Genomic DNA, 25196 nt, shown 5'->3' with positions numbered 1-25196 from the left:
CCTGCTGCGCCGCAGTGATTCACACCGAGGGACGGATGGATGTTTACGCCGCGCCACACTCATCATTAGAGCCATCTTCTTCTTTTGTTCTTCCAGGAAGCGAGGACTGGGCCTACCTGTCGTAATCTCCGTCGTCGGTGGCGGTACCGAACTCAATAAGGCCTTCGTCCAAAGAGTACCCCACCATGTTGACGCCCTCCGCCACTATAACTTCTGTCTTTCCATCGGCTCGTAGCAGGTCCATGATGTCTCCCTGGAAAAAAAAGATCAACTTTATTCAGTCTGTGACACAAGCAAGAAGTCTGATTTCAGTTCCACTTTGCTCTCAACTGAAGACATTTTAAGTACAAACATGTTCATTCTGGATTTTTGGCAGATTGATAAAATGCATCTATATTGGATATCATCCATCCCATACTCATACGTAGGCCAGTCGCAATAAACAATAAATCAATTAATCGCACAATAAATTTAAACGAGCTCAGTAATTTCCATTTGCATGACATTATTTTTTTCTTTCTATCAAAAACAAGAAAAAACAATAAAAAAGCTCCAATAAAAAAGGAGCTTTTTTTTAACAAAATATTGCTTACAGAGACTCATAATTCATTTTATTATTGGGGCATGCCATTAGCAATGCATAGGGAGAGCAGTGATTTTTTTCTGTTGTTTTGTTTATTTATTTTGGATATTTAAAATGTCTTCCCAATAAAGTTTATTGATATTTGAGAATATGTTCTTGCCGTCACCATTAAATTACTTGAAAATTGTTATATATATATATATATATATATATATATATATATATATATATATATATATATATATATATATATAATTGTTTATTGCAATAACTTCTGGGACAATTTGACAGATGAGGGCGGAGCACCAAAAAAATTTACTCAACTAAGAGTAAAAACAGAAGTACTCAAGAAACTGATCAAAACAGTCATTTACTATTTAAAAATTACATCATCAGATGGACCAACATGTAAAGTTATGTAGAAATTTTGGCATTTTAGAGACTAAAATGAAAATAATTCATATAAATAACAAAATCAGACAAAAGAAAAAAAGTTTTCAATATAAAACATATGAAACTGTAACAAAAACCGCAGGCGCAGGTCTGACATCACTTCACAAGAACCTACAAAATACAGAAATACCAGCACATATCTAATTCACGTTAAAAAATTACAGCAAAACATAAAGAGTGACGATGAGTACAGAAAGAAATATTTTGGGTAATTCTTAATGAAAAAACCCATAGAAATGCTTTAAATGATGTACGCACTACGTCAGATTTCACTAAATTTAACTAAATTATTTGTGGGCTGAACTTTTGTACCTCCCAAAAACAGATGAAATCATGAGGAAAAAACGTGAACTAGCATCTTAAAAGATCACCCAGGAAGGTAAAAAGTCATAAATAATAAAGTTTGTGTGCACCCACCCTGATGGGGAACATGGTGATGCTCTCTGGGCTGTCGATGCTGTACCAGATGCAGAGGTTGCCCCGGTTCTGGGCGACCACCACGTCGCTGCCGGGCACCCACTGGACGTACGAGCAGAAAGTGAGCAGCGTGGTTTTCACCCGGGACTCGATGTCGTACAGGTTGAGCTGAGGAAGAACGAGAAGACGAAAAACACAAGATTCATCCTCAATCAGAGGATTCATCCTTAAAAACAATGCAGGGTTTGCACACTGTCCCACAATAAAATTCAAGCCCATGGAAAATGTTATATTTGGAAATGTCACACTCTGTACACCTGGCTGGTCCGAGAACAAAACATTAATTTAAGAAAAAAATCAGGCAATTTCAATAACTTTAACATTCAAAATATAAGACGATCAATAAAACACTGAGGCATTAGGAATAATAAATATTCATTACCCAGAAACAATCCAAACAAATTGTGCTAAGATAAATGATTGCATTAAACACAAAACAAAAAAGAACAAAAAAAACAACAACAACTATAAAAATGTTTTCTGGCATTTAGCAAATAGTTATGATAATTCTAACTGACCTAAACAAGGAAAGTTTAGTCTCATTTAACTTCAGACAGTGACAATAAAAAAGTCTGTGTTTTTATTAAGTGTATGAAAATATCTGTAAATAACTTTTTCCAAATCCAGGCTTTTAATAAAGGTTTAGATTACAAAACCGTACAGTTCGAGTATCAAGCCCTTTCAAGGACTTGATACAAAAATCAATCACTTTACAAACCTTGAAAACAGCTGATTGAAATTCAAGCATTTTTGTTGATTTAAATCAAACTTATGAATCCCAAAAAGGGAAAAATTTAACTAAACTGTCTTACTTTTCATACTCGCCCTGCTCCACCCTTAATACATTTTGTCAGATCAGATAAAATTATTAGATTTAATAATTTAGCAAAAACAGTGCAGAACCAACAATATTTTTAAAATAGAGATGTAAATGCAGATTTTAACACATTTGTTTTGCAAAAACAACCTAGCAAGTTGTTGCTAGGCAACCAAAGAGTGAGTGAGTTAGTTGATTCCACCAACTTTGCTTAGCGAGCCATGAGAGGTTGGGCGGCTGAAGCCTTTTCTCTGCCTACATCTCCCAGAATGCTGTGCGATTCTGGATCGAAGTTCAGTGAATATTCTACATATTGCATATTGAATACTTTATCAGATGTATTATTTATTGATATTGATGACATGTCTATATATATGTATATATATGTATTGCTATTGATTTGTTGCATTATATTTTATTGCCTCACTAGAATAGTTTTCCAAATGAAATTACGACATGAGCTAGCTTTTAAGAAATGGCTATTAGCTGAGCAGATCTGCATTCACTATTTTGCACTCTAAGAATTTAAATAATCCACTCTTATTCTGCTATGTGAGAAACAAACTGAATCTAAAACTTGGAATGAAGAAAAGTGGAAAGTGAGCCTCTTCAGTGATGCATAATGGTCAGTTTATCCCAACTGTCCATCCTAATTCCCGAGTGTCCAAGCTGCTCCCGTGCAGAGCCTCCAGGCATATTGAGGGTGATGGATGCAGCTCTGACAGCAGACAAGCCCCAACTAAGGATGAATGTTTTTTCCTGCTATATCCGTCTGTCATTTGCCCTCTCTAATTTACTGCCTGCAGCTCTTTATCTCATTGTTTCCAGTCTTTCAGCCTCTCGGGGCGCTGAGGTTTCATTCTCACCCGCAGCTTCTTGTCCCTGAACAGCAGTTTGCGTCCGGTTTCATTGAGCTCCAGCCAGTCAATCTTGGAGTCGTGGCTGATGGTTCCCAGGTTGTAGCCTGCAGCCAAGTCCACTGAGGATCGAAAAAACAAAAACAACCAGCAGATTAACTGAGGGGCAGCCAGACTGCCAGCACAAGGCTAAAAACTGGGGTCAGGATTAAAAATCAGCCAGTTAACCAGTGGGGTAAACAAACATTAACTGCTCCGTTAGCTTGTTGCTCTGTTAGCATTCATCCATCCATCCATTTTCTGAACACCCTTGTCCCTCAGTGGGGTCGGGAGGGGTGCTGGTGCCTACCTCCAGCTAACGTTCCGGGCGAGAGGCGGGATACATCCTGGACAGGTCGCTAGTCTGTCGCAGCTGTTAGCATTCAGTTTTTCTTTAATTAAAACGTTGCATTGTTCACCAACTCTGCTTGTCTTGGATTAAAAACTGAATAAATGAACATTTCTGAACACTTAAACATTATTATTTTTGAGTGTTTTAGTAAAAAATGACTCTATGATGTAGTTCTGCTTTGACATAAATGATATTTTGGGGATAAAAAGCCAAATATGATCACCTTAAAAAAGCTGCACATTGCTGCTAATCATATTGAAAAAATCTTCATGGAATTTTCTGAACTTTTCTTAATTGGACACATTAAACATTGCTAATGGACATTAAAAACAGTTCTGACCTTAATGGACATTTTGATTTTCTTTCTATTGCATTGAAATGATCCAAACGACCTTTTTGACACACTTCCTGTTTCTTACCAACTGCAATGGTCTTTAAGTCGATCAGGTAAGCAAGTTTCTTGTTGTCTTCCACTCCTCTCTGCTTCCTCTCATTGAGACGCACACTGGAGAAATATTGATCAGTTATAAGTGACTGAATGTTTTACATGCAAGAATGAAATCTAGATGTTGATTGTTTGGGTTTCTGCAAAGATCAATATCGCCATCTAGTGGACAGCTGTGCAATTACACACCAAAGAAACTGCTGCAACTTAATTAATTTTTTTATCTTAATACCCAAAATATTCAAATTCTGCTGATAAAACTGCTTGTTTTAGATGTTTAAAACTATGTTTAATATTCAGTTCTGACTGTTAACTGCGCTGAAGTGTGTTTCAGGGTTCAGATCCGTTTCCGGCCCACCTGATGAGGTGTGGATTCATGAACTCGGTTCTGACTGATCCCAGAATCTCGTTGTTGCTGTACTCCACCAGGCTCAGCTCCCCGGCATTAAAAATCATGCACACCTGGAAGCACAGGTTTTAATTCAAACAGCAGCACAGTTTTATATATTTAGCTGTTGTTTCCTTCAGCTTACATCTCAGTAGTTCTTGAATGAATAAAAATATATTTGTAAACTTACAGATTCATTTTCGAAAAAGAACTTTTCATTTCCTCCAGAACCCGGCCAAGGCACCTGAAGAAGGAAATAGAAGGAAATTTATTAATCTGACACAAAACTGCCCATTGTTTTTTATATAGAGTTTTTAATTTTTAATATGTTAGTTTTTAAAATGTTTTTATTAAAAGGGTTATTAATCAATTTATTTTGTAATTAAAAATGTGCTCCAAGTGTTTTATTCTTATATTTGAAATATGTCTTTAGTAAAACTGTCCCTTTTCTTATTTTAATTTTACTTTGCTATGTTTTATTTAGTTAGTTTAACTAGAAAATATGATTTTATTGGTTGTAAATAAGTGCAATTTTTAATTTCTCAATATATTAAAATAATAAGTAAGTGTCCATCTCTTTTTATTTTTAATTTATTATTTTTTATTAAAAATATTACTTTTTTTAATAAAAAAGTGCCCACTTGTTTATTATTTTGTATTTCACTATATATTTTGCTTATTTACTTAACTAAAATGAACTTCTTGTTTATTTTTTTAACTTCCCATTTCTTTTTAAATATTATTTATTTCAATATGTTTATCTGACTTTTATTTTTTGATTTAATTTTTATATAATTTTTTTATATTTATTTTTTCGTTAAGTCTCTTGCCCATTTCATTTTATTAGTTTTCTTAAATACTGATAATACTTTTTTTTTAAAATAAAAATCACCCTGCCTATTTCTGTCTACCAAACCTACCATTTGTCAAAAAGCTAAAAAATGTCATCAGAATAATAAACAATTTAAAATACAACAGACGGGTTCAGCACCTCGCTTAGTTTGTTGGTCAGCAGGTCGCCGAGCAGAAGAGTGTCAGAGGTGTGAGCCACCAGGTAGCGATCTTTCCCCATGATCTTCACTTCTTCTACCTCGTAGTCGTAGTAGGACTTCAGCACCACCCGGGTCCCAGAGGACAGGTTCCTAATGATCACCTGGGAGGAGCCAGGGAGACATGAGACAGATGCATGTTTCATCTCCATAGCAACAGAAAGGTTTCTACCTGATTCAGCCCAACGTAGGTCATCTCAAACTTGTTCTTATAAATGGCTCTCCTCAAGCAGCAGTCAAATAGCTCCACTCCGCCACACAATGTTCCCTACAAAAACACAAAGAGACACAGAATGTTTCAGAAAAGATCTTCTTCCTTTAGTTATCTAACTGCAGCGGCACACAGCAGACTCACAGCACAAAGACGAGATCCGTCTCTCTTCCAGGCCAAGCTGGTGATGGTGTAGAGGTTGGAGATCTCTTTGGGTTTGGCTTCATCCCACATGCTTCTCCTGGGAGCCCAGTTAAAAACCCGCAGTCTGCAAGATAATCACCAAGAAAAAACTCTTTTCTTTTCTTTTTGGACATTTTTTAAAGTTTTTTTTTAGATATTCAACTTTTCAAACTCAGAAATTTCACAGTTTTTTCTATAAAATGTATGAGATTCATTTAAAAATTTCTGAGGTTTTTCTTGCAAATTTTCCACTTTTGGAGCTCAGAAATCTTCACATTTTTCTGTAAAATGTCTTAGTTTTTTCTTTCAAACTATCAACTTTTGGAAGTTCACAATTTTCCAAGTTTTGTCTAGAAAATTTAGTGACATCAATCTCAAAATTTCAGAGATTTTTTTTTTTGGTGTAAATTTTGATTTCCTATCTACAATGGCCCTAATAAACTCTTGTAGAATAGAAAGTCCAAATAAGTAGAAATTGTAAACACAGCCGACAAATAAGATGACGGCTTTACGTGTGCTGACATCATTCTGAACTAGATACAGAAGAAGTGAACTGGTGAAAAAAACCTCTCTCATTCTACGTTTCCACAGCAACACAACAGAAGCCGACTCAAACTGACCGGTCGAAGCTGCCGAACACCACGGACTGGCCGCTGGGGCTGGTGACCGCCACTGTGAACTCCCTCTCCGATCGGTCTCGGCTGTAGTCGAAGTTCTGCAGAACCTGGCCCTCCCTGCTGTACGCCACCACCTTCTTATCGCAGCCGGCCACCATGATGCTGTTACCGCCCCAAGCTAGCGCGTACGGAGGGCACGGGTGGGTCAGCAGCTTACCCTTAGGCGCAACAAGACAGACACAGAAACGTGAAAACCTCTGAGGAAGTCAAGAAAGTACCAGGGAGTATTATAGCCATCGTACATAGAAAAAAGAAAAGATGAGCAAATTTCTGCCAAAAATCTCAGAAATTTTCAAGAAAAAGAAAAACTTGGAAATTTCTGAATCTGAAAAGTCAGAAAGCTAGAAACAACACTCACATTTTTAGATTAACCTCAGAAATTTGAAAGAGAAAACTTACAAATTTCTGAGCTTCAAAAATCAAAAATTTTCAAAAGTTTTTGTAGAGAATTTCCTTTAAAAAAATTTCTGAGGTGAATCAAAAGTTGATTTTTTTCTAGTAAATTTTCAACTATTCTTTTGGGCAGAAACTTACTCCTCCTTTTTGTTTTCTATCTAAGGCTCTGATACGCCGTTGTAATAAAGTCCAGTAACTGATGGATATGCAGATTTAATGTGAAATCACCTGAGACTCCCCTGAGCCCTGATCATCGAAGAAGTATCGAACGACCGTCCCATCGGCGTGACCAGACAGGATCCCCTTACCAGAAACACTGACACGAAAAAGATTTTTACTTTATCTTTTTCCTTTTCTTGAGTCTGTATAACGATTAATCGGTTGCTAAGTTAGTTTCAACCTTCTAATTAAAACACTAAAACCTCTGGTAAAGCTGTGCGAATGTTTAAAGAAAAGATGGCTGACGTGAATTTGAAATTCCCAAACAGTAATTGTTTAATATTTTCACCTCGTTTATCACCCGGTGAAATACGAAGGGATGAATTACTAATCAACCCCACTGACACTCCAATCAAAGGTTGAATTTTCCTCCATTTCTTAAAGGCTTTTTGCACATCTTTACTAGGGTGCTAATAACAGTAGGGGGCGCTGTGGGGATTAGACATTTACTTAGTGGTCAGAGAGACGACGCAGGACTCGGTGGTGTAGATGGTGGAGGATTTATTCGTCTGGGTGTTGGCCACACGGACCTGAGAAGAAAAGAAATCACAACTTCATTACTTTCTTTGTTTTGCAAAAATGGTAACTTTGCATGCAGTGGAATATAAATCAAATTTATAGAATATGAGTTGTGCAGAATCGATAAACTAATACTTTATTCATCTTTCTCGAAGGAACCAGAAGATTGTGGGTCATTTTTGCACATTCTTGTTTTAATCCAAGTTTAAATATACAACATTAACGTCGTAAATTTTGAAAAGGTGTTAAAATGACGGTGACTTACCTTGCCATCAACTAATCCATAAACAATAACACTTTCTGCAGGCCAAAGAAGGCGAGTCACAGCGCTCTGCAACAGAGTTGGTAAAGTTAAATACTCTTTAGTTTCAGTTTCTCTTTGCTGCAGAATCCAGATTTCAGGACCAAATTCAGATTTATCAGTAAAAGTCGAGGTTATTGAAAGATAAATACTTTGTGTTCTACCTAACTAGGGATGAACAATATATTACAATAATTAGCTTGAATTTTAGTCATATTTTAAAACATTGGTCCTATTTTTCATGTTGTCAAAAGGGTAGGGAAATATATACGATATAAATAACACCAGCAGCAATATTAATATTGGATATCAATATCAGCTCAAACATTTATATCGGTGCATCCCTATACTTCATAGTTTCCATTGAGAGAAGATTTTGAAATGTTTTCCTATAAAAGCTCAGCTTCTCTTCACTCACCGTCTGAACAAATTTGTTGCAGATGGCTTTCTTGTCCCCCCTGTGAAAGATGAAACCTTATAAAAAAAAACTGGTCCACACATTATTCATTATTAATGCAAAAATTAAATACTTTTCCAAAAGTACAAATAAATACAGAGTTTCACTATGAATCATTTCAGATATTTCTAACTCGGTCAGGATTTAACCTTTTCCTACCACACTTTTCCCTTCCACTCAATTTTCTATACCCATGCTTGCAGCAGTCTGCACATAAATGTCAAAATATTTTAATTTTGTAAGAAAATGAATTTTAGGTTTCATGTTAAAACATTGTGTTTTGATTCACCAGCAACTATAAACCGGGTGGAAGCAACTTACCATTCTTCCCCAATTCTGTAGACGTAGATGATGTTGTCCGACTGGCCGATGGCGATTTTGATGGAGTCCGGCGAGAAGGCCATGTCACTGACCACATAGCTCTGTTTTCCATACTGCCAAATCACACAATACCTACATGTTAATGTGGTGAACTCTAACAAAGCCTGAATAACAACAGAAAACAGAGCAGGGTAACATATAGGTTGGGATTAAATGTCACAGAAAGGATTGTGTTGGACATGTTACAATATAATGCAGTAACTCTCCACACAATTACCATTTTTTGAAATGTTTAATCTCAAGAATGCTAATTTTACATGTATATTAATGATTTATTAAATAGGATCTTTTCCACACAGGGAGGAGGAACATTTCTGCTGTAAACCTTTGCTGATTTTACATCAGATGTAAAACGTAGAGATATAAAATTAACTTATTTCGCTTTCAAAAGATGGTCATTCAGGATATTGGGTTTTCATTAGCAGTAAGCCATAATCATCAATTTAAAGAACTAAATGGCTGAAATATATCCCTGTTTGTTTAAAGCATGCATAAATTGATGTTTGCTGTTGAGCAAAACCATGTATCTCCATATTTTTAATTTTTTTATTTCTTGTTATAATCACATTTATTGATACATTTCCAGTGAAAAGTGCCAAACAGAAGAAGCATTAACTAAATAGTTTAAATTTGGACTTATATATTTGGAGAAAATATCTATCTGAAAGTAGCAATGTATAAATTCGTGTTAACATTTAAATATGGTTAAATTGGTCATTCCTAATGACAATACCTGCACTTGGGTCTGTATATAATCTGCTTTTCTGTGTTTAAAGTTGTTTTTTAGGCGAAATACTATGCCTAAAATTTTATAATAGATTTATAAAATTATGTTTTTTATAATGTGTTTTCATGCATCACCTTCGGGTCCAGAGGCTTTGTGGAGAACTTGTCTCTCCTTTCTCCATGCTCATCATAGAGTAGCACCACTCTGTCCACAGTGCAAACAGCAAACTTGCTGTTGTTCGGTGCCCAGGCCATGCATATCACTTTTGCAGCGCCATCCTATTCAAAAGAAATAAAATAATGATTTCAAAAAGACCCACATAACTACTGAACAATTAAGTTGCTTTTTAAGTGCTCACAGAAATGCTAACTGAACCGGAATATATCAAACCACAATTTTAATCGTTTTCAAATGACTAAATAAACTCATTTTCATCGAAACAAAGCAAAGTTAAATATCTATTCATGTTATGAAAATACACTCACACGGAGAGAATAAGGAGGTTTAAATTATATTTTGTTGCTGTAACGTGTATGCTAGTCAAATTTTAACTAATCTCGAGCATCTGCTAACGATAGCTAACCTGCCCGACTTCAAAACTTACCTGTGGGGTTAAAAGTGTCTTAATATGCTTCAGCTGCATTCTGAAAATAACTACAGGAAGCTCAAAGAGATGTTATCAGCGCAGAAATAATGCTTTAGAACTCGACCATTTCTCCGTCCAGCTCCAGGACAGAAGCAGCAGCTAGCAAGGACGACATCTTAGTAGTAAACAGAGCTGCGATCTCCTTGGTTACCGCTCTGGGAGAGGAACCGTGGTGCGTTTAAAGCATGCGGAATTTTAAAAACTTCTCGATGGCTAGGTTTTTTGTTTCCGAAGATATTTATAACAAGCAAATGTTAAAAGATACCGATAATAAAGCTGATTAAAGCAAGCTTTAAATTCTTTAAATTCGTTGTTGAGAAGTCTTCCCTTTTATTCCCTTTTATTATGCGACTTTGTTATAAATTACAAAGTCGCTCAGTGTAAATGTTTTGTTCGATCTAGCTTATTAGCTATTAATAATACTTAAATATCTAAGTAAAATAAATTCACTATTCAAATTTATGGGAATGGCTGAAGTCCAAAGAAAAAAAAAAACACAACTGGAGATGCCGGGGATTGAACCCGGGGCCTCATACATGCAAAGCATGCGCTCTACCACTGAGCTACATCCCCTTCCATGTCCAACCAAGCGCCATTACTACTTATTTATACACACCACTGTTCACAGTTTTGATCAGGATTTAAGACGAACATAAATGTGAAATAACTCTGAGATCCAATAAGAATAACCGATGTTGTCCAAAATAAAAGAAATCAGTGGACATACTTCCAAAGTTTTGTAATACAGAGCGAGAACAGATGAAGATATTTTAAAAACATCCAGTGTTTTTAAAAATTTCTAATTTAAAGACATACATTAAAGAGTGTTTAAATAATTAAGCTATTTTCCAAACCAAAGCTTTTCCCTTATATGAAATGAGATAAAACAGCAAAATTAAACTCTGAAAGAACTACTAAATGTCAATTCGACTCTATCGCCACCTACTGTTGGTTTGAATGAATCTTCTGTCTTGATGGAATCAGATGGATTGAATTTCTGTTTTATTCCAAGATGTGAAAGTTATGATAAACATAATTCATGCACAAATTAGCAGATTATTTCTACACATGTTTAAAGGACATACAATGTTTCATATCTGTCTCCTATCAATACATACAATTTTATAAAGTCTAAGACTTTTATTGTTGTCAGTACCTTGCCGGTATAGAAGTTGTAGATGTCTTTATGTTTACAATCTTTGTATTTAAAAAATTGTAAACCCCAAAACAATTTCTTCTTAACCAATCAGCTTGTGCAAAACTGAATGTGCAAACTTTTCAGTTCCACAACGAGCATTTAACCCGAATAATCTTGTTTATTGCAATGTTAATTGTGTCCACAGGATGCCCCAGACACTGTTATTCCTCCATAAACAGTTTTAAATCCTGACAGCCAAAAACACACAAAGTATGAGCTAATCAACAGAATGCAGTTGGGCAAGTAGACCGAGCTGCTAATGGGATTACAGGACTATTTATAGGCTGCAGAGTAATCTCAACACACAGTTTTACTCATTCATGAGGCTGTTTCAGTGTGCAGAAATGCACAACTTAAAATTTTTTAATTTAAATCTGCAAAATCTGGTTTTATCCTCATATTATGTTTTGAATGCAAATTATTTAAATAGTGAGAAATTAGTTTTCTAATATTCTTTGGCAGTAAATGCTAGATTTTTTCACAAACTTAAAGAAATCATGAACATTTTTTTTAATTTTCATATTGAATATTTACGGTGTGAAAATCCAGTTTGCTTGAGTTTCACACAATAAATTTTATTCCAATTTGCTTGAGAAAACTGGAGTAATGTAATCAATTCAGGGTTTATGTGGTGATGATTTGCTGGTGAGGAAACTCAAATATGATTTAATAACAAAGTAACAGACAAGAGATTAGAAAATCCCCCTTTTTTATTGAGTTGAATTTCATCACAGTCATTATGTACAAGGATGAAACATTTTCTATCATGTTCAGGTCAAGAACATCTTTTTGCTCTTCATAAGAAATCACTCAATCCGGTAGATTAACCAGCCAACTAAAAAGAACTAATAAAAAAATAATTTTTCTGGAAGCACATCAGCTCCATGAATATTTTATTTTTTTAGCGAACAGAGTGGAGATTGACTCACTGAACCCTGATTCAAAGTAAACACACTGACTTTAGTCTAACTTCACCATTTGTTGTAGCATAAATAAAAACAAAAGCGCATCTAAAGTTAAATCACTTCATAAACCTTCAATCAGTACCAATACATCATTTTGATTCATCATTTATGTTTTGTTTGCTTCCTGGCATGTAGAGTTAAATTTAGATTCAGTGGGTCAATGATTATTAATATTAAATCATTTTTCAGTTCTGGCTATTAATAAAAACAAATCCAAGATGACTTCCTGTTTGCAGACGTAGAAACATGATGCAGATATTTTTATCTGACCTGATTTAATGAGATGTTTGCAGCTCTGCGTTAGTTTAACACACCTGACTGGGAAACATGAAGCCTGAACTGCTGGGAGGAAACATGAGCTAACAGGATCTGAGGAGAGAAAACAGCAAATACCAAAACTTCACCAAAAAATGTTAAAGTGTTAGTCAAATGAACTACTTAAAACCTGCTTCTGCATCTTTTATGTTAGTGATTCATCTTTGTTTCCCTTCTCCTGTGCATAAAAACTATTAAATATGAATGTGAGGGTGAAACTAATATTAAAGTACTTTCCAGATAACTATTGAAAATTACAATGTAGCATGAAAGAAAATACAGTGACATGGAAAATGTGAGGAAAACCGTTACACAGCCAAAAACGGCAATTTTTTTCTTATTAAAAGTGATAACTGGAAGTTTAATAAATACATTTTATACCTGAAAAATAACAGGTTTTCTTTCCTCAACACGGAATCACGAAGTATGACAGAGTATTCAGGCCTCATTAAGAAAAAAATAATGTTGAGAGTAAAATCATAATATTACAAGGATAAACTCATATTGCCAGAATAAAGTCTTAACAAAATGACAATAAAGTCGTAGCAGATTAAAGTTGCAATAAAACAAGAATAAAACTGTAATATTAATAAAGTCAGATTATGAGAATGAAGTCATGCTAAACAAGAATAAAGTTGTAACTTACCATGATAAGGTTGAAATAAACTAGAAAAGGGTCATAATATTAGCAGAATAAAGTCATATTACTGGAATAAATTTATATATATAAAAAATTAGAATAAAGTCATAACATTATTAGAATAAGGTTGGATATCAGGAGAATGAAGTAGTAATTTTGTGAGAATTTCTCCTCAAAAATAATAAAATTATGTATCTGATTATACTTTTATGAACAATAAAATACTTCATCTTTTAATTTAACACAACAGCATTCAATCATTATCAGTAGAAGGACTTTGAAATGATTAACGAAGCGACTGTTTCAAACATCAGATCCATCAAAACTTTTTTCTCAATGGAAAAACTAATCCTGTAATCTTACAGCTTTCTTCTGCTAATTTTATGATTTTATTCTTATATCTAAAAAAACATTTTAGTCTGGCTCTAATACTCCGTCATAGATCTGAATCTGGTCAGAACCCAGATGAACGAGGTTTCTGCCAGCACTTAAATGCATCACAGCTTGCAGATAAGTGAGAACACATGGATCCAAAAACAAGCAGAATTATACTTCAATTTAAAGTAATCCAAATAATTTGTTTCAACTGTTAATCTGGGATTTTAGTGTGATCATTTTTGATCCATAATGACGTGATTAGCTTATCATTTTCGTACGATTCACGTACAGAAACAGGCTTTTAAAGCTTTGAATAAACCTTTTTTTCTTCAAGATTTGATATTTTTCTTTGTTCTCCACTTTGATCGTAATGTAACTCAGTCGAATCGATGTTTTGATCTCACTGTAAAGAGGGATTTTGTCCACAGGTTTTAGTCTATAACTTTACTCAACATTTTGTTTGAAATATTAAAAACATAATCATAATGTCTGCATGTTAACTTACAAACTATAAGATTAGCTTAGAAGACTATTACAAATTTGTTCTGCTTCTCAAACAAAGGTCCAGTTTTTACATGCTGGACTGATTCTTCAACAGGAACGGAGCAAAGAAATGAAAAGTTAAATGAAATATTAAATATTTTTCTCTAAAGAAATGTTCTTCAAGTTGCATTAAAGCATCTTCGAGGGAAATTACTCAGCATTTAAAAGATGGGACCAGATACTTGTTGATCAAAATGACGATTTGAAGGAAGGAAGGAAGGAAGTCAGTTTTGTTTTTAAAAAATGAGTGGAGACCAAAACATAGTCAGGAATCGAAAGGGTTTTCATTTGGTAGCTTTCCAAAACCAAATGGTAATTAATATAATCAAATAATTTTAGCTCATCCTATGAGAATAAAACATGAATAATTTCCTCTAAATAATAAAAATAAGAAAGTTTGACTGAGTCTGGAATCAGAAAGCACCAGACAACAAGAGAATTTAGTGTTTTGTGAAAACTTGATAATCAGGTCAGTCATTGTGGTTTTTCACGACACAAAAGCAGCAGAAAATGTTCAAAACTTCATTCAGTCTAATGATCTAAAATAAAGCTGTGCACGATTGTGTCAGTATATAAAACATATCCAGGGTCTGAATTTATTTTCTAAACTCCCAAACTAGCTGCCTGAGCTAACACAAAAGGAGATAAAGCCTTTTTTTCTCCTCAGAAATTCTCAGACTGGATTATTTTCTGCAGGAACGTACTGCAAACGTTTACACCTTAATCCGATTTATCATAGCTACAATTATTCTTCAAGGCACACCATTGTCAGTGTCAAGTCAGCAGGTAAAGGTTCAGATTTCCATCCTGAAGAAAACAAATAATGCAGAACTTAACGGATAAGTCAGACACTTTAAATTGAGTTCAAGTCAAGTCAGCAGCTCCATTTCCATCACAAATGTGTGCAAAACTTTGTCGATGTTCCACTAATGTGATATAAAAAACTAATTTGCAGTTGCTTTGTTTCCTTTAAATCAGAATGAATTAAAATCATGCATGAATAAGTTTGTTCACGAGATAAGTCATTAAAAAAAACAGAGCGCCATCATCCTCCTACCACTTCCTGTCATCGTCCTCTTCAACGTTTCCGCCAGTGGTAACATCCGGTTGTTGGTCACGTGACTCGTGATGCAAAAAAAGTGTTTCCATAGCAGATTTGTGAAATACACTAATTTTGTTACGGCTGAAAAACCTCTAACCTCCTTTGTCAAAACCTCATCAAAAACCTTGTTTTTTTTTTGTAGGAGTTTGATCTGCTATTTAATAGGTTGTAGCTGTTAACCATAAAACTGGACAAACTGGAATTACGAACAAAAATTTACTTAATGAAAACATTCACATTTTCCATTAAGTAAGTTTTTATGTAGGATGAAAAATGTGATCAACAACCGAATGTTACTATTGGAGGAAAAGGCAAAGAAGTCAACAGGCAGTGGTATTTTTATAACTTTAATTTGCTCAACTTTATGATCAATGGAAACGCAGCGGTTGAGCTCTACTATCCTGCTACTTTAGAGCAGCATGTAAAGGTTTCAGGACTGCAGATCGAGGATCAGACTTTGATATTAGCTGTGTTTCCATAGAATTACGCAAATTGAAATTTCAAAAATAAATTTGCCTAATAGAAACAAATCAATTAAAACAAAATTGTGTTTTTTGATAAAAATGTTTTTGTGGTAGGATGAAGTGGTTGTTTCACCCATATTAAAATTAATTCATTTCACAAAACTGCAACGGAAAACATTTATTTTTTTTGCATCACATGAGTCAAGTGATCAATAGCTGGATGTTACTACTGGTAGAAACTATGAAGAAGAAAACAACAGGAAGTGGCAGGCGGGTGATGGCACTGCATGTTTTTTAATGACTTATTTTGTGAACAAGCTTATTCATGCGCATTTTTAATTTCATTTCTTGTTTAATGGAAACACTGCAACTGTGAAATTGTGTTTTTTCAACAGTAGCTGAATATCAACAAGGATTTGCACACATTTGTAATTGGAAACGCAGCTACTCTTTGCTCTCGTTCATAATTAGGAAGTAAAATAATAAAATCTACAAAAAGAAGCCAAGACAAAACATCAGATTGGACTCTAATCTTAGTGAATCTGGACACAAAGAAGAGGCGGAGCATGAACCCGGCCGGCAGAGGAAACGGCGGACTGTTTGAACCACATGATGTAAAAGAGCATGACGCTAACTTCAAAGCACTGATTGTAACGTCTCGTCCTGCAGTCCGTCAGAGCGCCACGGTTTGGTGTCGGTCGCTGCTCGTCTCGCTGTGGGTGGGGGTTGTTGTTGTTGGTTTTCTTTAAGCAAACAGTGACATCTGGGCTGGTGTGAGTGTGTGTTTGTGCACATGATGCATTTCACCAGAGTATGCAGGGAAAAGCCGAAGAGTTGTTTGAGTTTTCCATGCGGGACAGCGGAAAGGGCGAAAACGACGAGTGCATGCTGATCCCCTCTCCATCTCGGCTCAGACGTTTGGCATCAAACCACAAGACTGCAGCGAGTTTTAGGTGGAAGTCGATGCAACAATAACCGCTGGGAATTGTTTTCAAGAACAAGGGAGGAAGGAAATGAGTCCCCGTGTTAATGCTTCGTTTATGCTGAGCAGCTGGATTTCTACGATGTTTGGCATTGAATTTATCACCAACTTTCTATCCCAAAGTTAGTAAAAGCAAGTTAATGTGGGGGATATGTAAAAAAAACAAAAAACAATAAAAAAGTCCTCCATCTGATGATCAACGGTGTCTAAAATAAAAAGGAGGTGAAAAGTAATAAATAATCCGTCCACATCTCCTTTTCATGCCATCCTTAGTGGTTAGAAATGGAATGACCAGAGGAGACTGGGGTGGAGTTTTGGCGTAACACACTTATTCAGTCAGAACCAGCGTCAGATATTTCAGGAACTTAGAAGAGAGGAGGGGGCTGGGGGGCGTTGGGAACGTTTGGAGGTCTCCATGTAGGTCCATGGAAGCAGTCTGTAGCGTTAGCTGGGTTAGCATGGGGGGCGTTGGAGTTTGGGGGCGTCAGGTGGGACAGGAGATCTGGGCTGGCTGGTGACTCTGGGCTGGCTTTTCTCTGGGTTGCTCACAGCGGGCAGATGGAGCTGGATCGAAGGAGAGCCGTGAAACGCTGAGGGAAAATTAAAAATGGAGGCAGGGATCAGATCAAACGGCTCAGAAACATTCAAACTTCAACAACTATTACTGAAGTTTATGCAACAGGCCAACACAAAGTAGCATACAACTGTGAAGTAGAAGAAGAATGATCAACAGCTTTCACTGTTTTTTCTAAAATTAAAAATCTGAAACTAATAATCAAATAAAAAATTCCACATATTTCATTTAACTTAAGTCTTTTTTATACAATATAGCAAATAAATCAAAAGATAAAAAAAATTGGTCTTTTTAAAATTAAATCTCAAAGTACCTTAAAGTTTGTGGTTGTTCAGTTTAGACATGCCTGTCACAATAACCAATTAATCAACTAATCAATTAATTGCACGATCAAATTGATAATTTCCATTCTTTTGATTATTCTGATGAAATTTGGTCTACAGACACATAATGTTATTTTTGGCTTTGGTTGCAAGTGGTTTTTAATTTGGTTTTATTTATTGTTTTTGGTTGTTTTATTTTGGAAATTTAGAATATTTTCCACTTCCAGTGCCGAGTTTATTTGTCTTTGAGTCTGCAAACTTGCATTATTATGTCATTACCAATATATTACTTGAGAATAGGACAAGATTACTGCTGAGGCTTTTAATCTGAAAAACAAAAACATCATCTTACCTTCCTGCGTCAGCTAGTTGACACTTAATTACATGATCACTTTCCTGTAAAAAACAATAATACAAGACGTAAAATTACTTGCATATCAGCATGAATTAAAGAGGTTAAAAAATAGAAACCAGTAGCAGCTCAGGTTTTATAAAGCAAACAAAATGGATAAAAGTGTTACAGAGTGCTGAGCAATGCAAGCGCTTCATTTTTCATTCCAGTGAGTATTTGGTTCAGATCAGTGGACGACATCTGGACCTCTCATGCATCGTAACGCAGACACACACACAGGTAACGTGTTGATGATGAACGGGGCATGCATGTAGAAACCAACATGAGGATGATTGTTGGGGTTAAATGGAAAACTGGAGGATTTTGTTAGCCAAGTAGCAGAAGCCACAAAATACAGCTGACGTGTAAAATAACAAAAACAAAAACAAAACAAAAAAAAACGAAACGACGGGAAGAGGACGGGACACAGATCATTGGAGGCGGCTCTTACGAGTCATTTAGACTCTTGTAAGCTGTCTCTGGGGTTTTCTTCCCCCGCTGTGTTGGCGGATGGAGGCGACTGGGGCTCAGGTGGAGGCATGGGCATGGGCAGGGGGATGGGCTTACTTTGCTCCTCTGGGGTTTCTGGACCCAGATCGGATGCTGGCTGGATTATGATTACAGTGGTACCTGTTGGATTGGAACAGGGAAATCCTGAGGTGTGAGTCCATTTTAAATCCTCTGCTGATGCAAACCAGTGAAGCTGCTTAATGCAGTTTAATACGACCACTAGAATGTAGCAAACTACTGCTGCTGTGTTTTACTTCTGAGGATGTGAGAATTTAATATTTTTCAATCATAACAGTGACCCAAAAGAGACATTTTTGTCATATTGTATTCTGTTTGACATCTAAAACCTTTAACTGCTTCTGCAGTTTGAGCTTAAACAATCTTTTATCAACAAATTCATTTCCTTGTTGATTTTGCATCAATTTGACATAAAATGCCCTTAATGCAAACCAAACACTGGTTGTTGGGCCTGTCGCAATAAACTAATGAATAAAATTAGCTCAATAATTTCCATTTGCATGAAAGTGGATGACAAAAGTCTTCAGCCTGGTGCTTTGGCCTCAACCAGCCGTACTTTTGATGGAAAATTTTGTTCACAAAGACTTCATAATTAATTTAATTGTTTCTGTTTTGTTCATTTATTTCAGATATTTAAAATGTCTTCTAGTTCCAGTGGTAAATCTTCATTAGAACGTAAAGCTTACTGATCTTTCAGAGAGTGAACTTACATCATCATCACTTGAAAACGGTCTCAAAACAACAATAACAGTTTATCGCAATTACTTCTGGAACAAAATATCGACCAGTAAAATTTGTTTTTGTGACAGACCAACTGGTTGTTCGGTACTAATACAAACAAAACTCTCACTCATCAAAATAAATCTGCATAAACCGGAGTGACCCAGAAGGACTTGCCTCCGTCCTGATCTGCTCTGATTTGGGCCTCCAGGTCTTCAGGATCAACATATTGGTAGTTTTCCTCGTCGTCGGGGGGTTTGCACTTCCCGCAGCAGAAACAGCAACAGCAGCAGCAGCAGCAGCAGGTGAAAAGTGTGCAGCACAGCACCAGACTCTGCAGGGATTTACATGCAAACAGGTTTTTCTTAGTCGTATGACAGTCGACAGAATTTAATCTTCATCTCTAAACAGTTGAATCATCAGATTACATGCGATTCTGAACAGTTCTGCAGAGTAGCCGGAACATTTAGGTACTGTGAATTTGTTTGCCATCTAAGAAAATAATCCCAAAAAGACAGGAGATTTAGTAATTTTCCTCTGATACAAGATAAAACATGTTTTCATCACAATATTTACTGCAAAAGGCCTGAAAACAACCACAGCAACATAATCAGGAGCTAAATCACCTCTGACATTATCAACAGCAGCCCAGCATCATCTCTGTTTACATTGTGTGGTACTACACTTCAGAAGCTGCTGATCCATGTCGGCTTTAATCTACATTCCTGGCAGGAGGACAAACGTCTATGATTGCATCATGAGGATGAACCAAAGATCAGCGTTAGGCTTTACCCAGCTGTGTTTACAGATTCATTAAATGTGTTTATTTGGCTAATTACTTATTCTCTCGCTAAAAGAAGTTGCCGCTCAGTTGCCGTGAAAACAACAGAACATTTTGTTAAATGTGAGAAAGGCCACCGGCGTTACTAACCTTAAACCACCATTTGGACATGAGGAAGTAGTATTTAACACTTTCCTCTCCAAACTGTTCGGATACGTAAAGGCCCATGGAGCCATACTCGTCGTAAATCCTTCTTTTGTTCTCGTCGTTTAAAATAGAATTGGCGTTGTTAATCTCCTTAAACTTCTCCGCTGCGTCTGGGTTGTCTGGGTTCTTGTCCGGGTGATACTTCAGCGCTAGTTTTCTGAAAAGAGTTCAGAGGGGATCAGAGGCAAACAATCAGCTTTGGACTTCAAGAATAATTGTTTTATGAAAATAACTTCCAGGGTCACAAAATTCAGCATGAAGTTCATGGAAATAAGTACAGAGTGAGTGTTTGTACAGAGCTGAGACTCTGTAGAAACAGGTTAATGACTCAGATCAGCACACATCCAGTCAGCTCACCTGTATGCTTTCTTAATTTCCTCAGCGGAAGCGCCTTTCTCCAGGCCTAACACTTTATACACGGTCTCCCCAGAGGTGGACATCTTCCTCTGAGGACGGGCAGGATTATGTTCAGCCATGGCTCACCTCTACAAATAAAAAACAAACAATAAATGATTGCGTTTCATGTTACAAAAACACAAAAAAACACTTAAAAACCTCATAGTTATGGCGTTATATTTGTGCTGCCAACCTGAGCGGGCAGTGAGACTGACGTGGGCACACATACGTATGTGAGCTAACAATAATTTGCTTTGAGTCAAACTTAAATCTCACACAATATAAACTCTCGCGCTCAATTCTTGATGAAAGATTAAATCAGTTTTTACAATAATCGTATTGTAGTTTTATTGATAGTATTTAGTGATCAAATTTAAAAAGGTGATAATAAATTTAAATTTATTGTCACCTTGTTTTCTATAGCCTTGAAAAATTTACTTATAAGGACATATAGCTTTGCTTTGTTGAGGGGTTCATAAATTATAAAATACCAACTGTTCCAAACAGAGTTCATAACCACAAGCAGAGGAGATAGTGGTTTAACATAAAGTTTCTCAGACACAAGTGAGATCTGAGCATTTTTACAATATTTACTCGCTTATATTGCCTAAGTAGGATGAGGAATAAAGTGATACATAAAGGGTAAAAACATGGATACAAAATGAAAGAAGGCTGGGAAAAATTATTCAGTATTACCCCAACAATCAAAAATGAATTATTTGTATCTGTTAAATGAAATAAATTACTGTGGAGATGTAAGTGGATTAATTTGCAAATGCTACTTCATCTGTCTAAGGGTTTTCCCTTTCCACACCACATTTAACTGGAAAAGGTAACACAACTGAAAGCACATAAACATTTCGACACAGGAAAAATCATTAACAAAAGACTTTTTACTGGACTACACAAACGGATTCCTGGTCAACATGGCAACTGTACAGACCGAGCACATCTATTACTCAGCCATACAAATAATGCCATAGCGGTCATTGACTAAAGAAGATTACATTTTGCTGATCTAACAGATTACCAATCCAAGTCTACGTCAGAGAGGGCCAGCGTCCCGGTCAGAGTCTGACTGGACCGCTTTAGACGGACCAAACACAACAAAACCGCTCATCCACACACAGACGCCACGGGGGGAAAAAAAAAAAAACAAGCTGGCAGGGGGAAATGTTCTTCTGCCAAAGGCAAATCAAACAACTCTAATCAATGTACTGATTGGACAAATGGTACAGAATTACTTATGGGATCTTTACGGAAAACCCTGATTTGGAAAAAAAACAAACAAAAAAAAACAAATCTAAGATTTATCTCAGCCAACAACAAATGTAATGGACGTTTTCTGATGCAAGCTAAGAATCACAAACTTAATGAACTCAGAGAGAAACAGATAAACAGTTAAATCTCTACTGACCTGTTTTTATTTAGCCTGACATTGATCACAGCTTATATATCATGACATTTAAAACAAGAATCTCTAAAAAATAAAATACAAAAGCAACAGTTATTTCTACTGTTGAAACAGTTTTGCAAATGTGATCTTTAACTTTTATTTTTTTGATTTTGATGTACAGGCATAAGCTTATTCCTCTGAATGTTTTGCTTAAAATATATTTTTTAATGAAAATGAGAGGCGAGCTTTTAGTTTATGCATCATAACCAAAAATATTTCCAAACAGTCCAATTTGAGCTGTTTAATTCAAATTTAAAATACTGCACCAAGTAATTAACTACTCTGTTAAATAAATAGATGTTCCTATAAAATAATAACAAAAAAGTTTTACTTATTTATTTCATAATTTTTTTCATGGTGGTGTTTTATTTTATGACATTTATTTTGGAAAGCTCCATTATGTACATCAGGGAATTTTATATCAAGCTCATTTTAATAAAAATAAAAAGTAAACAGAAAAATGTTTATTTCATGGGGACAGTTATTTATTTCATGGAGTATTTATTATATATTTATTAATATTTAATTTGAAATAAAACTGCTCTCCATTTTCTTACACGCACAACCTTCTTCCAGCCAGCTGTCAGGCAATGCACAGCAAAAGGTAGGTGAAGAGTTCTAAACTGAAAAACAATTTAAGTAGTTTGTAAACTATAACTTCCTAATTAATTACATCACAAATTTGGTACAACATGAAAATAAAACTTGTCTCTTAACTATCAGCAACACAAATTAATTTTTGCACCATTTCTGACTGTTTAATAAGCAGCAGCTAAAATGCATGGTCACTACGTTCAGTTTTAATGAGTGCAGCAAAGAAAAATGTAGTTTTTTGCAAACTAACTTGTTTGAATTCACTCCAAAAAAAAACAAAACTGCAGTTATTTAAAGCTAATTGGTTTCAGTTCTGCAGAATAAGGCATTTCATTTTCCTGCAACAATTATCTTTATTGCAGTACATTAATTTTGGACACATAAACCTTTCTTACTTTTACTGGAATTAAACTACCAGCTTTAGAATCGCTTTCATAGAGAAACTGATCCAGCTGATCCTGAACCAGGCCTCAAAGCCGAGCAGTATTTCTGGTCGGAGGAGCTAATGGCTGCCCTATTTATCAGTTTTTCTACAATGAGATCAGTTACACATTTACTGGGAAAATCCTCTGAATGATTCCATCTCCAGCGCAGCAGAAAGCAGCTTTGCTTCTATTGTCTCTCATCTAATTAGTTAAGAGCCTCACGCTGCTGACATCCCTTTCACAACTGCACCAGATGGTACTTTCACTCAGTAGTTTCACATTCTGACTCTTAAAATGGGTCACTGGCAAAGATTAAAGTCACTTCCTAGTTTTACAAACACAGAAAACCTCAAAGCATCAACATTTCATATCGATTTCATGTCCAACTGTTACACATTCATGAACTGAAAAAGGAAACGGCTGATAATGACACATTTACTGCATTAGAAGTGATTTTGTTTTAAGAGTGAAGCGATTAATCGTGATTAATCGATTATTCAAATAATTGTCAACTAATTTAGTAACTGATCAGTTATTAATCAATCACTGGAGTACAGAACTCTAAAAAAGGCCATTTGCTGAAAGAACAGCTCATTTGAAGCAGTAAACATGCTAAAGCTGTACAAAAAAGATACGGTAGAAATATTTTGCATTTAAGATAAAAAAAAACAAAAATAAAACAAAACAAAAAAACATTTGTTCGTAAATCTGTTCTGCCCAGAACTCCTGAGGTGGCAAAGTTTTAGCTTCACCTGGTTGAAATTCTGGAAAACCAATCTTTTATTGCTATGCAAAGCACTGACCCATCGTCAGCTACAAATGACCAAGCGTACGCTAAACGATTCCTCCTGCTGCTGAATTTTAGGCAATGAAATGTTAATTTCCTTATTCAAAATAATAATTATTTGCTTTATCTGCATTTTTAATGTATTTCTAATATTCTGCAAAAAGGCTTAAGTGGTTAATTGAAAAATTTGCAGAAAGCACCAATTTTTAAAATGTGATTAATCGGTTAATCATCAGAATAATCGATTAATAAAATAATAATTTGCTGCAGCCCTATAATATTCAGTCTGCAATAATTTTGGTTTGGAAGAATAAAATGTATGAAAGCATATCATCTGTCAGCCTGGACTGCTGCAGAAATACTGCCAGTTACATAAGAAACGCCGCCTTTAACAGGAACATACGTTGTTTACAGCGAGTTTCTACTCACTGGAGCTGAAAGACTTTAATCAAGTCATCATCACACATTTCAGTTTTTGTAAATAAATATCTGAAAACAGACAGCAGTGTGATCTCAACCTGCAGTCTAACAACTATGATAAAAGAGAAGAAGCCAAGTCAGGTTCTGGACTGAAATAAATCTTGCATAAAGATCACACAGACATGTTTTGTCCAAAAATGTTAGAAACGCCACAGGTCCAGATGGCGTTCCTGCTGGAGCCAAGATGGCTGCTGTAAATACGACCCTGACTGGGTTCAGGCTGGCAGAACTGGAGACATAAAGTTCAGCTTTTCTTTGGAACATAAACATTTTTGATTACTGATCCAGCCGCCACTACAGCTATCGATCGGGTATCGGTGAGCCAGGCCTATTAGGTTAATGGAGCAAATGCAGTCTTTGTGATTCAGGCTCTGCAAACAGGCCTCTGCTGTTTCATTATGAAACAAAAAAAATTAAAAATATCTACAAGTTCAATATTTTTTTGTATAGAGTAAATATCCTGTATTGTCATTTTGATGATTCTGCCTCACAGTTAAGTCTGTTGAAATAAGCAATTAATGAGCTTGATCATTTTTATTTTGATAATTTATATTTATTAAGGGCAATTTTGTTCAGAGACACTACATAATCTATTCATTTTATGTTTTTGGTTGTGTGTGGCTTTTGTTTTTGATTTATCATTTTTGGCTGTTGTGTTTTATTTTGTAGGTTTAAAATATCTTCCAGTTCTAATATTAAATGCTCTTTACAAAAAAAAAAAAAAAAAAGGGTTTTTGGGGTTTTTGGGGGGGGAAAATTTCCCTTTTTTT

General features: G+C 35.5%; 2 protein-coding genes and 1 non-coding gene across 5 annotated transcripts in view; all 3 read right to left on the bottom strand.

The window, feature by feature from the left end:
- The window catches only part of ift172 (intraflagellar transport 172), a 46007-nt gene extending 27863 nt beyond the window's left edge, over positions 1–18144 (bottom strand). Inside the window, exons 1-18 of one of the 2 annotated variants that reach the window (XM_015035357.1) lie at positions 18133–18144; positions 10136–10235; positions 9666–9809; positions 8745–8857; positions 8385–8424; positions 7931–7996; positions 7597–7676; positions 7156–7243; positions 6475–6689; positions 5816–5939; positions 5633–5728; positions 5403–5564; positions 4602–4655; positions 4382–4485; positions 3998–4083; positions 3197–3309; positions 1454–1621; positions 117–253 (exon numbers count right to left, since the gene is read on the bottom strand). In XM_015035357.1, the coding sequence (XP_014890843.1) occupies positions 117–253; positions 1454–1621; positions 3197–3309; positions 3998–4083; positions 4382–4485; positions 4602–4655; positions 5403–5564; positions 5633–5728; positions 5816–5939; positions 6475–6689; positions 7156–7243; positions 7597–7676; positions 7931–7996; positions 8385–8424; positions 8745–8857; positions 9666–9809; positions 10136–10174 (1829 nt within the window). In that variant the 5' untranslated portion in view covers positions 10175–10235; positions 18133–18144. Of the gene's footprint in view, positions 1–116; positions 254–1453; positions 1622–3196; positions 3310–3997; positions 4084–4381; positions 4486–4601; positions 4656–5402; positions 5565–5632; positions 5729–5815; positions 5940–6474; positions 6690–7155; positions 7244–7596; positions 7677–7930; positions 7997–8384; positions 8425–8744; positions 8858–9665; positions 9810–10135; positions 10315–18132 lie in introns of those variants that run through there. The other variant, XM_015035356.1, reaches the window with a different exon arrangement.
- On the bottom strand, positions 10679–10750 carry trnaa-ugc (transfer RNA alanine (anticodon UGC)). Its single transcript has one exon. It is a non-coding gene; the product is annotated as a tRNA-Ala (tRNA).
- Positions 16298–25196, bottom strand: part of dnajc5ga (DnaJ (Hsp40) homolog, subfamily C, member 5 gamma a) — a 16648-nt gene continuing 7749 nt past the window's right edge. The window contains exons 2-7 of one of the 2 annotated variants that reach the window (XM_015035358.1): positions 20646–20773; positions 20232–20445; positions 19478–19634; positions 18504–18682; positions 18014–18057; positions 16298–17354 (exon numbers count right to left, since the gene is read on the bottom strand). In XM_015035358.1, the coding sequence (XP_014890844.1) occupies positions 18507–18682; positions 19478–19634; positions 20232–20445; positions 20646–20764 (666 nt within the window). In that variant the 5' untranslated portion in view covers positions 20765–20773 and the 3' untranslated portion in view covers positions 16298–17354; positions 18014–18057; positions 18504–18506. The remainder of the gene's footprint in view (positions 17355–18013; positions 18058–18503; positions 18683–19477; positions 19635–20231; positions 20446–20645; positions 20774–25196) is intronic. The other variant, XM_015035360.1, reaches the window with a different exon arrangement.

The sequence above is a fragment of the Poecilia latipinna genome, unplaced genomic scaffold (genome assembly GCF_001443285.1).
Source record: "Poecilia latipinna isolate Pla-1442-1.1 unplaced genomic scaffold, P_latipinna-1.0 Scaffold332, whole genome shotgun sequence".
NCBI classification, from domain to species: domain Eukaryota; kingdom Metazoa; phylum Chordata; class Actinopteri; order Cyprinodontiformes; family Poeciliidae; genus Poecilia; species Poecilia latipinna.
This window is presented reverse-complemented; position numbering and strand designations above follow the sequence as displayed.